The sequence below is a fragment of the Bombus affinis genome, chromosome 14 (genome assembly GCF_024516045.1).
Source record: "Bombus affinis isolate iyBomAffi1 chromosome 14, iyBomAffi1.2, whole genome shotgun sequence".
In the NCBI taxonomy this organism is placed as follows: Eukaryota; Metazoa; Arthropoda; class Insecta; order Hymenoptera; family Apidae; genus Bombus; species Bombus affinis.
This window is the reverse complement of record NC_066357.1, coordinates 935093-947438: the sequence shown is the minus strand read 5'-3', so window position 1 is coordinate 947438 and position 12346 is coordinate 935093. Positions and strand designations below refer to the sequence as shown.

The window sequence follows — 12346 nt, the reverse complement described above, 5'->3', positions numbered from 1 at the left end:
TGTTGTACCTTTCACCCCCTATCCATAAAAATTTGTTTTATTTTTAATTTTATTTTTGCTTTTAATTTCATGCTAATCCTGCTTCTATCGAATGAAAGTGCTTTACAGTGTCACACATAAGTCACGCTGAAACATTAAATCATGTATGAACCTCCATATTATCAGATCAATTAGCAAACTACGCGAGCCACGAATTCTCGAATTAAAAGCTCAATATTCCGTGTTGTCCCTGAGAAAACGCATCGTTTCGAGGAAACCTCGTTCTTTGATATTTCTCTCGTAAAGTAGAGACTTTTAGTAGAAGACTTTTAGAAATATTAGTAAAAAGAATTAACCACCATGGAGGAAGAGATAAACTTCCAAGTGGAAAGTAATCCGACGAAACCAGAAAATACATTACGTCCAATAATGTATATTTCTTGGTTGTTAGGAGTCGGAGTGGCTAGGCCGAAGAATTGTCCAAAATGGATTACCGTCATCCTGAGAGTGATCCATTTCAGCGTGTGCTCGGTAATCATCGCGTTCAGTGCAATGGACTTCGCAAATTTTGGCAAACAATTCACCAGCAAGTTATTCGAAATTATGTACTGCATGAACGAAACTGTGTGCCATCTCGCAGCCTATTACTACGTTTATCATATAATAAGACATTATGATAAATGGCCTGAATTGATGAAGATGTTGGAATCGTTGAATCAAAATATTAGCAAAGGGTTGTCGATCAATGATGAATGCATCAAAATCAGCCAAATCTTGGCCATTATAATAGCGTTATTATGTGGTCCAGTGTCGCTAGCTGTTCATATCCTTTATTACTATTTCATTGCACCTGATCAGATCTTTGTTTCCGATCTGTTTCTCTATTACACGATCGCGCAAACTTTAGTAAACAGCTTTGTGTTCGATGTCATCGTATACATGATCTGCCACAAATTTAGAGCAATCAACGAGATGATCAAACAGCTAGATGAAAAACTAACATCCTATTGGATCGCCTTGAAGATCAGAAGAATTAGAAGACTGCACAATGGTACGTGGAGAATGGTGGCTTGTTTCTTAGCGTATAAGTTCAGAGTGAGTGACGTAAGTGGAACAGAATTTTTAAAGGCAAAATTTATTTTCTCTCTTCGAATTAAAACATACGACTTTTCTTCCTCGTCCCTCACCATTATACCACTATAAAACAATTTTCTCATAATTCTGTGCACTTCATCTTTGTGATCGATCGATTTCTTACAGAGATATGTTCCATAATAATGACAGTGAATGAAATTTATGGCATTGATCTGCTGTTGTGTTCTACGAACGCTTTTATAATGGTGGTCGCGAAACTGTTTAGAATCTACATGAGCGCCGCAGAACAGAAAAGTGGTTTCATATTTCTGAACAACGTGATCTGGATAATTTATGTGTTTCAATTCATTTTAATGTGTTGGCTGTGCACACTGACCCACCGAGAAATAGATAAAATTGGGCTATATATCAGTAAATTTATACTGAATACACAACACTCGACGAAATTTAACAAGTTGTCTTGTTTCGGTAACAAAGAGCCGGAGCAGTTAGGAATCTTCGATAATGAATGCCGCGATAATGTCGCCTTGAATCTGAATGGATTCGGAATGGAAAGTCTTCTGCGATCAGCTTTCGAACAGGACTGTGTTCGAAACGAAATCAATGATTTCTCATTGCAACTGAAACAGTATAGAATTACGTTTACTGCGTGTGATTTCTTTGAAATGAATAATTCTTTGCTAACAAGAGTAAGTACGATAATATTTGATATTTATATGATGTTGTTAATTATATTCGTGTATATTTACTTTCAGTTTATCAGCGTTATCACCACGTACTTGATCATTCTGGTACAGTTCTATAAGCCAGAAGGTTTCTGAATATCAAGAATGAAAAACATTGATAAATCTGTCGAAATAAATCCTCTAGATACTCACAGAGATAAGTAAAGTAAATGTGTGTAAGTAAAGAGAGAGAGAGAGAGAGAGAGAGAGAGAGAGAGGGTGAGAAATAGGGAGAGGGGGAGAGAGAGAGAAAAGCATACAAGTAGGTAAGATGCGATGTAGATACAAATAAGTACACATGACGAAATACATTACGAATTTTCAATACTTTTCTTACAGCAAAATAAAGCCTCTGATCTCAAAACATAAATATTTCTTTAATAAATATGAAAATCGATGTACAAAGCGATATTGAAATAAATAAGATGAAACGTAGAAAGATGTTCAGTTCAGTGGACAGTGTGTTGCATTTAGCCAACTTCTTCGATGGTTGGTTCTCGAGCACCCGCGCTACCGCCTCCTGGAGCAGCACCAGAGAATCCACCAGGGAATCCACCAGGTGCGGCTCCACCTTAATGCAATTAACTATAAGTAACTATAAAAGGAATTAACTACTAAGTAATATAACAATAGAATTGCAGATGGCTTCCAATTCTTTTTGTTTATCGGCGAATTTTTCCTTTGCCGATTGATTCGCATACAACCATGAAATTACTTCATTCCATTTATTAGTAATCTCCTGCTTGTTAGACGAATCGCTCTTATCTTTGATCTTCTCATCCTCCATTATTGTACTTTTCATGTTCAAACAGTAGAACGTCAAGGAGTTCTTGGCAGCAATCCTATTGATCTTGATCTACCTTACAGTACATTTCCATTTTCTCCACCATACTGTTGATGCCTTTCTTCGATCGTTCTTAGTTTCTGACGGTAATTTTGTGCTCCTTTCCAGTTGATTTCTCAATGGCAGAGATGGTCAGAATACCACTTGCATCGATGTCAAATGTTATTTGAATCTGAGGTACGCCCCTAGGTGCAAGTGGAATGCCAGTAAGTTCGAACTTGCCAACACTATTATTATCTATAGTCATAGCTCTGTTTCCATCGCATACATGGATCAGGACATCAGATTGATTATCGGAATACATTGTGTAGGTTTTCATTGCTTTTATTGGTATCCTCTCGTACTTCTTGATTACGGGTATCATGACACCACAAGCTCCTTCTATACCCAAAGGTAGGTTAATGATATCCACTAGCGATAAACGTTGAAGTACTTCCGACTTATCACCGTGCAAAATAGCAGCCTGTACAGCTGCGCCATAGGCAACAGCTTCGTCAGGACTGATCGATTTATTGATTTCTGTGTAATTGCAACATATGCTATCTTGTAGTAATTTCTGAATCTTTGGTATTCTGCTAGATCCGCCAACTAGAACAAACTGGTGAATACTGTATGGATAGCTAGCTCTTGTAGCTATATTCAATATCCTTGTGAATAGATCCTCGCAAAGTTGTTCGAATTGCTCTCTGGTGATGTCTACGTAGAAATCAATGCCCTCGAAGAGAGAATCTATTTCGATCCTGGCTTCTGTTGATGAACTCAAAGTTCTCCTTCTCACACGCGGTTCTTAATCGATTAAGAACCTTGATATTCTCGACTGTCCTTATTCTTAAGTCTTTCCTGTAGTTCATCCTGATAGTTTTAATGAAATAATCCGCCATTCTGTCATTGAAGTCTTCTCCGCCGAGATGACTAGTGTTTTTATGACTTCGAAATTACCATTCATAATGGAAACAAGGAAGCATCGAAGGTACTACCTCCTAAGTCAATGATCAACGCGAACCTCTTCTCTGTGTCCTGTCTGTATAAACCATGAGCTATCGCTACCGCTGTTGATTCGTTCATTAGTTTCAAAACGTTTAGACCTGCAATTACTGCTGCATCTTTGGTGGCTTGTCTCTGAGAGATACTGAAGTTTGCTGGAACAGTAACAACAGCGTCGGTAACAGTCTTCCCTAAGTACGCTTCTGCTGTCTGCTTCATCTTCTTAAGCACCATCGAAGATATTTCTTCAGGAAAGAATCTCTTTATTGTACCCTTGTATAAAGCCCTGATCTTTGCTTTACCTTTATCACTTACCACCACAAAGGGCCAGTATCTCCTGTCTGTCTGTACCGTATTATCATAGTAGCCACGGCCGATCAATCTCTTCGTGTCTGTTTAATAGAAAATATTACAATTTAATAATATATTACAAATAAAGATGGATTATAGAAATTTTTAAATGATATGTTAATAAAGGTAAGAAATGTGAACAATTTATAAGAATAATGAGGTATATAATTACATGTTATTTCTGTTAGTCTCTTCTATACTTCTTCGTGATGATCATCCCCATTAAACAGAATCAACGAAATATTTTATGAAAACAAAAAAAAAATAATATTTCAGATGTATGTAAAATAAAAGCATAAAGTAGTAACATAGTTTCAATCACGCGATAGTGCAGTGCGCAAAGGTATTCGGTATTACATTTCGTATGGTAAAAAGAAAACAAATACATACAGATATGAATGAATGTAGTACGTCTAATGATGAAAAAATAATGAATGTAGTGCATCTAATAATGGTATATTTATATTAACGAAATATTTATATTAACGAAAAACAATAATTGATACCTGGCACTGGCGTATCAAAAACAAAGACTACAGAAACAAAGATAATCTGTCTGTATATTGTTAACAGTATTATTAAACGTTGTAACGGCAAAAGAAGTGTGAAGCAAAATAAATGAAAAAGATCATTTAGTTCAAACAGTGAGCGAATGAGTCAGTAGAGTGAACCACAATAGTGGCGCGTTGTAATGTCATCCGCGAAGGCCACTATAGTGGCGCATCATACCTAAGAGGTTAAGGGAGAAAGAGGAATTAATAGGCAGTCGTTAACTGAGAGTCGAGTTGTGAGAAGTTAGTTAGTTGCGAGTCAAAAGTTGTGTTGGGAGAGTTGAGTCAAGAGAGAGTTTCCGAGTTGTTGTGAGTTGTGAATTATCAATTTAGTTATATTAGTTATATCATATTACCGTATTTATTTCACGTTAAATAACTATCGTTTTCTATTTAATCCACTGTAAATAGATCCATCTATCAATAAACTTATCGTATAGGATAAAGATCATCGGAAATCTTAATTTCTAATATTTCTGAATAAATAATTCTATAATACGGCAATACAGATCGAAGAGCTAAAATAGGAAAATAATGCAAATTCCGGAAATTATTCATAGCTCTCAATACAAATAGGCAAGGAAAAACAAAATTATGTCTTTCGTCCCATCCTACGATAACTCTAAAAACATAAACTAAATTTTTCTAGCTTTTACATTCATCATGATATCAAGTGTGAAATTTGTATCTTCTTTCATTTAAAAGGTCATTCCTTCTTTTTTTGGCATTTACGTCGTTTGCCATTGAAACTCGACAATTATTATGATTAAATGAAAAAATATGTATGAGAATTCAAAAATGGAAACTACAAAATTAAGAAGGGATGAGGATTAGAAGAAATTGATGTAGTAAATTCTGGATTGGTTTTATTTACCAAAGATAGTGCTGAACGGATTCGTCTCGATCTGATCTTCGGCTGCTTCACCGATCAGTATTTCTTCGTTTGTAAAGGCGACACAACTCGGTGTCGTTCGATTTCCCTGATTATTTGGCATGATCTCGACTTCTCCATGTTGGAAGACACTGACGTAGGAATATGTGATGCCCAAGTCAATTCAAATTGCAGGAGCCCCCGACATGTTTCATCACCGCAAAAAATAAAATTTAAAAAATATATTATCCCTTTGCGTACGAGTGTAGGCAAATAGCTACCTGGTCTGTTCACAGTAGTATAAATAGTAGTATAAGTATAATATAAGTAGAATAAGTTCACTTATAAAGTGGCTCGCGTACGTCTATTTTTCTAAGCGATAATCTTATGCGTATTTACACATAATACGCGTATCTATGCATGGGTATACTAAACTAAACAGTATTACGTTTCTTGTGAAAAGAAAATTAGAGATTTTAGCGATGAAGTATTATCTTCCGTTTAATGTAACTCAGGATGTGTGATAATGGCAGAGTCAGAACGAATTTCAGTCTCTCAATGACACTATCAGATGAATAGCAAGCCTTTTATATATTTTATACATTTTATATAAACATCTTATACACGATACCTAAAAGATCCAGAGAGGACATGTTCGTAGTGATGACTACATGATAGTAGTGATGATGAATGACATCAATAAATATTTAGACGGGGTCGACAAAACAGACCAAAACAGACAAACATACTGCTTTATGTGAAAGTCCTAGAAATGATTGCAAAAATTATTTTTTTGGGGCTTGAAAATATCAACCATAATTTACTTATTATATAACGCAAACCAGGAGAAACAGAATAAAAACAAAATAACGCATTTACGAACGTCGCTTGCTGGATCAATTAGTTGGAGATTTTCGTGACATTATCCCGAGAATACTTCATGAATTTCTGGAATGTTCCAATCGGAAAATTGAAGACGGAAGAAAAGAATCAAAGTACTACTGTGCTACTGGCCTTGCATATAGGCGACTGCTTCGAAAGATACCATATCCTGCAAGAATATAAAACATGTCATAAATAAACATAGCAAAACTAAATATGTTTTCTTGGATCTTGACAAAAAATTTTGTTGTATTTGAATAAAGTTTTAGTTTTTAGGGTTATATTCGCGAAATAAAAACAATCCAAGGAATTTTGAGATATATCGATACTTTATAGACATGGTGAAACTTCAACGTAATGTTTCTGTCGTTAGCCATTTTCAACATGTTTGGAACATAGATTTACGCGATTGATTGTTACGAAAAATTCACTAGACAAACACTAAATAAATAAACACACTGTCACCATGTATTCAGACACTTACTTTTCGTGTCATTCATTTTGTGTATATAACAATAAATCATAGTCATATAATTATTTGCATTGAACGCAATATTCACTGTTCGCTTGCTAAACAGCTCAGCATGCATAGCGGACTTTTAATACACTCAATCTCGCGTCTCAATAAGTTTCCATAGATGATCAATTGCGCGCATCCATTGGCTCAGAATTCTGTACGCATCCAAAACACCAATAAATATATCAAAACGAGGTATAAAGTAGCGGGAGAAAGTACTGATATACTTGCTAATTTAAATTCAAAAGTTCGGCACGAAGACCGACTTACACAAATCGTGTAATATGTACAATGCACTCTTATTATAAGTAAAAAATACATGCTTTCTGAGACTAGACTTTGTATTTTCATTTCTTATTATTACAAATATAGTTATATTGTATAATGCATAACATAATTACTATGCATACACTATGGTGTAAATTAGAGTAATACTTGACTCTTGTTTCTCGAGGTTTTGATAAAAATCTAAAAACAGCGTGATTAAAAATGGATGGAACAGGAAAGATAAAGAGATTAGACAAAATTGTAGTGAATAGAATCGCAGCTGGTGAAGTAATACAAAGACCAGCAAATGCATTAAAAGAATTAATGGAAAACAGGTTAGATATTTGAATCACAATTGTTGTATATATGTTTTTTACATTGCACACTTTATATTACAAATGTTTCAGTCTTGATGCAAAAGCAACTAATATACAAATTATTGCTAAAGAAGGCGGATTAAAATTATTACAGGTATTTTCAACTATTCAAGTAGGAAAGTTATTATTACAACTAAATATTCATTATTAATCACAGATTCAAGACAATGGAACAGGTATTAGAAAAGAAGACATGGAAATTGTTTGTGAAAGATTTACAACAAGTAAATTACAAGCATTTGAAGATCTTCAGGCAATATCGACTTTTGGATTTCGTGGTGAAGCTTTGGCGAGCATTAGTCATATATCACTTTTAACAATCACAACAAAAACTGCAGATGAGAAATGTGCTTATAAGTATGTTTAATTATATAAAGTGTTATCTGAGAGTGAAATCTGAGCAAATATTTTTAACAATATCATTTTCATACTAGAGCATCATATGTTGATAGCAAGCTAAAAGCACCACCTAAATTATGCGCTGGAAACCAAGGTACTACAATATTAATTGAGAATTTGTTTTATAATGTTGCAACAAGAAGAAAGGCTTTTTCTAATCCAAACGAAGAATTCAACAAAATTTCAGATGTAGTTACAAAATATGCAATACATAATCCTACTGTAGGGTTCACATTAAAGAAACACGGTGAAGTCACACCTCAGGTATTTTACTATGCAAAAATAGTCACACAATTGAAGCTATTATTTATAAATATATAAACATGTTTCTAACATTTAGATTCGAACACCACATAATTCAAGTAAGATGAACAACATAAGAATACTTTATGGCAATACTGTTTTTCGTGAATTATTAGAAGTGGAACTTACAGATGATACTTATAGATTTAAAATGCATGCTTTGATAACAAATCCAAATTACACAAGCAAGAGGATGATATTTCTTTTATTCATTAATAACAGATTAGTAGAATCATCCTGTAAGTTTTAAAGTATTAGAGCAAAAAGATTTTATACATAAAGATGATATTTTACAATTACCTTATTTCAGCTATTCGAAAAATGCTAGAAGAAATCTATACATTTTATATTCCAAAAAAGACCCACCCATGGTGTTACATATCTTTAGAAATTGATCCACAAAATGTTGATGTTAATGTACATCCAACAAAACATGAAGTTAAATTTCTCCATGAAAATTCTATTATTGAAAAAATGAAACTTGCTCTAGATGAGAAACTGTCTGGGAATAGTGCTTCTAAAACATTTTATGTACAAGCGCGGTTGCCAAAAACAGATATCACAAAAGAAGTTTTGAAAGAAATTTTGCCAGAATATGAGAAAGATAAAGATGATAGAACTAAAAAAATTCGTCCTCAAGAAATGATCAGAACTGATGCATCTGATCAAAAATTGGACAAATTTAATTTTACCATTCATACCGCAATGGAATATGCTAGGAACAATGATGATATTGATTTCAAAGATACTAAAGTTGAAGATACTAATAGTAATGACGAGAAAGATGTAAATAAAATACAGCGCTCGATATCAGATGTAAATGATACTAAAGAAAAGCATATCTCTACGCATGTTATATCAAAAGCAACAGAAAAGTCGGATACTCCGTGGAGTAATATCATAGATGATACAAGTCCACTTGCGTCAGATTCTGCGGTATTTGATGAATCTAATTTAGATTTATCCACTGCAAATATTAACAAAGAACAGTATGAATCAAATAGCGCGCAAGATATTTTAGAAATGACAAATGAAGAAATTGATCAAAATATAGCAGATAACTCTACGAAAGAAAAATGTATCGACGTTATTGCAGATAAAGCACGTAAACAAGTGTATAAATACTTTGGAAATAAAAGTATTAAATTAGAAGAACAAAAGACAGATAAAAATAGTATAGATAAAGAAATAAGAAATGATGAACCTGAAAAGTGTAATAAACCCAACGAAACGAAAATTATTACTGAACAAGTACTAAAAGAAACCGATGATAATAAGAATGATGACAAAGAAAGTTCATATGAATTTAAATCCTATTCAATAAACAATTTTAGAAGAGAAGTAAAATTAACGAGTGTATTGAAATTACGTAAAGAAGTAGAAGACGCATGTCACGATGGTTTGAAACATATTTTATCAGAATTAACTTTTGTTGGTTGTATCGATCAGTCTTCCGCTTTAGTTCAAAGTGGAGTCAATTTGTATCTTTGCAATACGCAAAAATTAGCGTAAGTGTCCATAAAACATTCATAATATATATAAAAAATCAAGCTTGATTAAGAACATTTTTGTTACATCTAGGGAGGAACTATTTTATGAAATTATGCTCTATGATTTTGCAAATTACGGAGTCATCAAATTTTCGGTATGTACATCGACAAAGAACATTATTATTATATTGCAAGTTACACTTATTTGCAGGAGGCACTTCCTTTATATGATATAGCTATGTTAGGATTAGAGACTAAAGAAGCTGGATGGTCAGAGGAAGATGGACCAAAAGAGGAATTAGCTACAAGTGTTAAAGAATTATTATTGGAGAAAGCTGATATGTTAAAAGAGTATTATTCTATTGTTATAGATAAAAAGGGGAATTTAAAATCTTTACCAGTATTATTAGGTAAATACATTTTAATAAACTACTTTTAGAATCCAATACAAGATTATCTTTTGTTTTCTTTTCAGAAAAATATTTTCCATCTGTGAGTGGTCTTCCTCTCTATATATTACGTTTAGCTACTGAAGTAGAGTGGTCATCGGAACAACCATGCTTTCGAACCATTTGTAGGGAAACAGCAAAATACTATAGTCAAATGAGTCCTGTACATGATACTCATGAATGGAAGTACATTACAGAACATGTTCTATATGGTGCAATTAAGGAGAGTTTTCTTCCCCCTAAACATTTTGCACATGATTCAACAATATTACAAATAGCTAATTTGCCTGACTTGTACAAAGTTTTTGAAAGATGTTAGATGTTTAGGATAAAACTGAAGTTTTATAAAAAGTAAAGGTCTTTTATTTCATTAAAAGTTCAATATTGTAATATTTTTTATATTTATACTACAATGCTCTATTTATTTTTATAAATTTTATAATAAATTTCCTACTAAATTAAATATTATTCTTCAACGCTGTAATAGAATGCAATATGGTATAATAAGAGAAATGATATTTAAATACGTACATCTATTTATCAATCAAAAAAACAAAAATTCAGATTCATATTACAATCTCTCTTAAATCTAACAGAATAAGAACAAATCTATTTTTCATAAAATTAGTTCCAGTTTTTTTTTATATTAGTTGTATGACATTCATGCTTTGATGTGTTACATTTTAATTTTAATTACAATATATACGTGCCAACACTTTATTCACGGATAGTTCTTATGAGATTACATCTAATCTCCATTTAATTAACAAACAATCATGAATTATCCTTTGGCAACACCAACTAATGCTGGTCTTACTACTCGTTCATGTAATTTGTAGCCCAATTTAGATACAACTACTATTGTTCCTGGTTCTTTGCCTTCAACTTCCTATGTGGAAAAAATATAATGATTATTAATTTAATACGCAATAGTCTATATAAATAAAACACAAAAATTTTACCTGTTGAAATAGTGCTTCATGTTGATTAGGATCAAACTTTTCATTCAGTGGATTTAGTGATATTAAACCATGTTTTTTAAACACCTATACAAATACATTTCAAAGGAATAATTTAATGCATTATTTAGTATATGAAAATGTAGTTGAATTATATTTTCTTATTTACTTTATGTAACTGTGCCTCTGTCATCTTCAAACCTTCATATAATGTTTTTAAATGTGGATTTTTTTCTGTAAGTTCATCCTTTGGTACACTTTCTGTAGCCTTGCCTAAAATATCAGCTACTTCTAAGAGATCCTTACAAAATCCTTGGATGCCAAATATTTTTGCATCTTCAATTTGTCTAGTTAGTCTAGTTCTAAGATTTTCTCCATCAGCAAGCGCTCGTTTGTATTTATCTTCTAATTCATTTTTATGAGTTTTAAGATCCAATAATTCCTTATTAATGAGATCAATATCTGCTTTCAATTTCTTTTCAGTTTCTGTAAGTTCCAATTGTGGAGATTGTGGTTCTCCCCTTTCTGATTGTTGCTCTTCTGTAATAGTACTATACTCTTGCCTTTGCCAAGAAACATGTGATGGTTGAGTTAACCTTCAAATCATGAAAAAAATCTTTAAGACATCAATGCTTTCTTCTTCTTCAAAAAGAATAACTTAACATAAAGTATTATTAATACTTATAACACTTATTTATTAACATATTTTTTATCATAAAGTAATATTCAAATCTCTTACTAATAATATTCAAATCTCTTACTAATAACATAACCAATTAACTACGTAAGGTTTCATTTAAATATATAACAGCTTTAAAAAATATATGATCATCTTTATTAAATATGTTACAATTTTACTTAAAAAAATTGTATAATAATAAAGTAATGGATGAACACTATGTAGCAATCTAACCTTTATATGTACGTTGAAATATAAGTTCAATGAGTCGCATATTTTAACATAACGAATTAAAATGTTCGGAATCTTACCTAAGTAAAATGTTTTTATTTAAATTGTGCAAACTATCAATCGTGACACGAGTAAATCTCGCTGCAACCGGTACCATGAACGATGCCATAATTCTCAATTTCACGAAAATTAGTAAATGATGAAATACAACGATCCTCGTGCTTTCTCAGTGGTTCTCAAACATTTCTTGTAACATATAAGAATCGCGATAAGGAACTATAAACTGTAACCATCAAATATTTTAATGTATTACGTAAAACGTAATGTACTATGTATCAAATTTCCAATTATAAATGCTCAGTAAGTTCACATAGATTTTAAGATTAGAAATTA

General features: G+C 32.4%; 3 protein-coding genes, 1 long non-coding RNA gene and 1 pseudogene across 9 annotated transcripts; 2 read left to right on the top strand and 3 right to left on the bottom strand.

Annotated features, from left to right (window-relative positions):
- The first annotated feature begins 118 nt into the window (after positions 1–118).
- On the top strand, positions 119–2192 carry LOC126924270 (uncharacterized). 3 transcript variants are annotated; one of them, XR_007713473.1, is made up of 4 exons: positions 119–1030; positions 1240–1763; positions 1830–2061; positions 2139–2192. XR_007713473.1 is itself a non-coding variant. In XM_050738565.1 (3 exons), the coding sequence occupies exons 1-3, from the start codon at positions 340–342 to the stop codon at positions 1893–1895; spliced, it is 1281 nt and encodes a 426-aa protein (XP_050594522.1). In that variant the 5' UTR covers positions 119–339; the 3' UTR covers positions 1896–2192. The 3 variants fall into 3 exon arrangements, 1 of the variants encoding a protein (XP_050594522.1); XR_007713472.1 differs by having other exon boundaries at positions 1830–2065; XM_050738565.1 differs by having other exon boundaries at positions 1830–2192.
- On the bottom strand, positions 1099–1924 carry LOC126924278 (uncharacterized). Its single transcript, XR_007713474.1, has 2 exons — positions 1824–1924; positions 1099–1694 (listed from the first exon to the last, which is right to left on the bottom strand). It is a non-coding gene; the product is annotated as an uncharacterized LOC126924278 (long non-coding RNA).
- On the bottom strand, positions 2158–5608 carry LOC126924266 (heat shock 70 kDa protein cognate 4-like; annotated as a pseudogene).
- Positions 4586–10547, top strand: LOC126924261 (DNA mismatch repair protein Mlh1). 4 transcript variants are annotated; one of them, XM_050738544.1, is made up of 10 exons: positions 4586–4838; positions 7254–7401; positions 7474–7537; positions 7601–7800; positions 7878–8106; positions 8183–8384; positions 8456–9653; positions 9727–9790; positions 9847–10045; positions 10111–10547. In XM_050738544.1, the coding sequence occupies exons 2-10, from the start codon at positions 7289–7291 to the stop codon at positions 10401–10403; spliced, it is 2562 nt and encodes an 853-aa protein (XP_050594501.1). In that variant the 5' UTR covers positions 4586–4838; positions 7254–7288; the 3' UTR covers positions 10404–10547. The 4 variants fall into 4 exon arrangements, with proteins under 4 accessions (XP_050594501.1, XP_050594499.1, XP_050594503.1 ...); XM_050738542.1 differs by lacking the exon at positions 4586–4838 and having other exon boundaries at positions 6760–7401; XM_050738546.1 differs by lacking the exons at positions 4586–4838; positions 10111–10547 and having other exon boundaries at positions 6760–7401; positions 9881–9933.
- Positions 10548–10602: 55 nt separating this feature from the next.
- LOC126924274 (grpE protein homolog, mitochondrial) lies at positions 10603–12271 on the bottom strand. The gene is made up of 4 exons (XM_050738571.1): positions 12034–12271; positions 11213–11639; positions 11047–11130; positions 10603–10973 (listed from the first exon to the last, which is right to left on the bottom strand). The coding sequence occupies exons 1-4, from the start codon at positions 12120–12122 to the stop codon at positions 10866–10868; spliced, it is 708 nt and encodes a 235-aa protein (XP_050594528.1). The 5' UTR covers positions 12123–12271; the 3' UTR covers positions 10603–10865.
- Between the last annotated feature and the right edge of the window lie 75 nt (positions 12272–12346).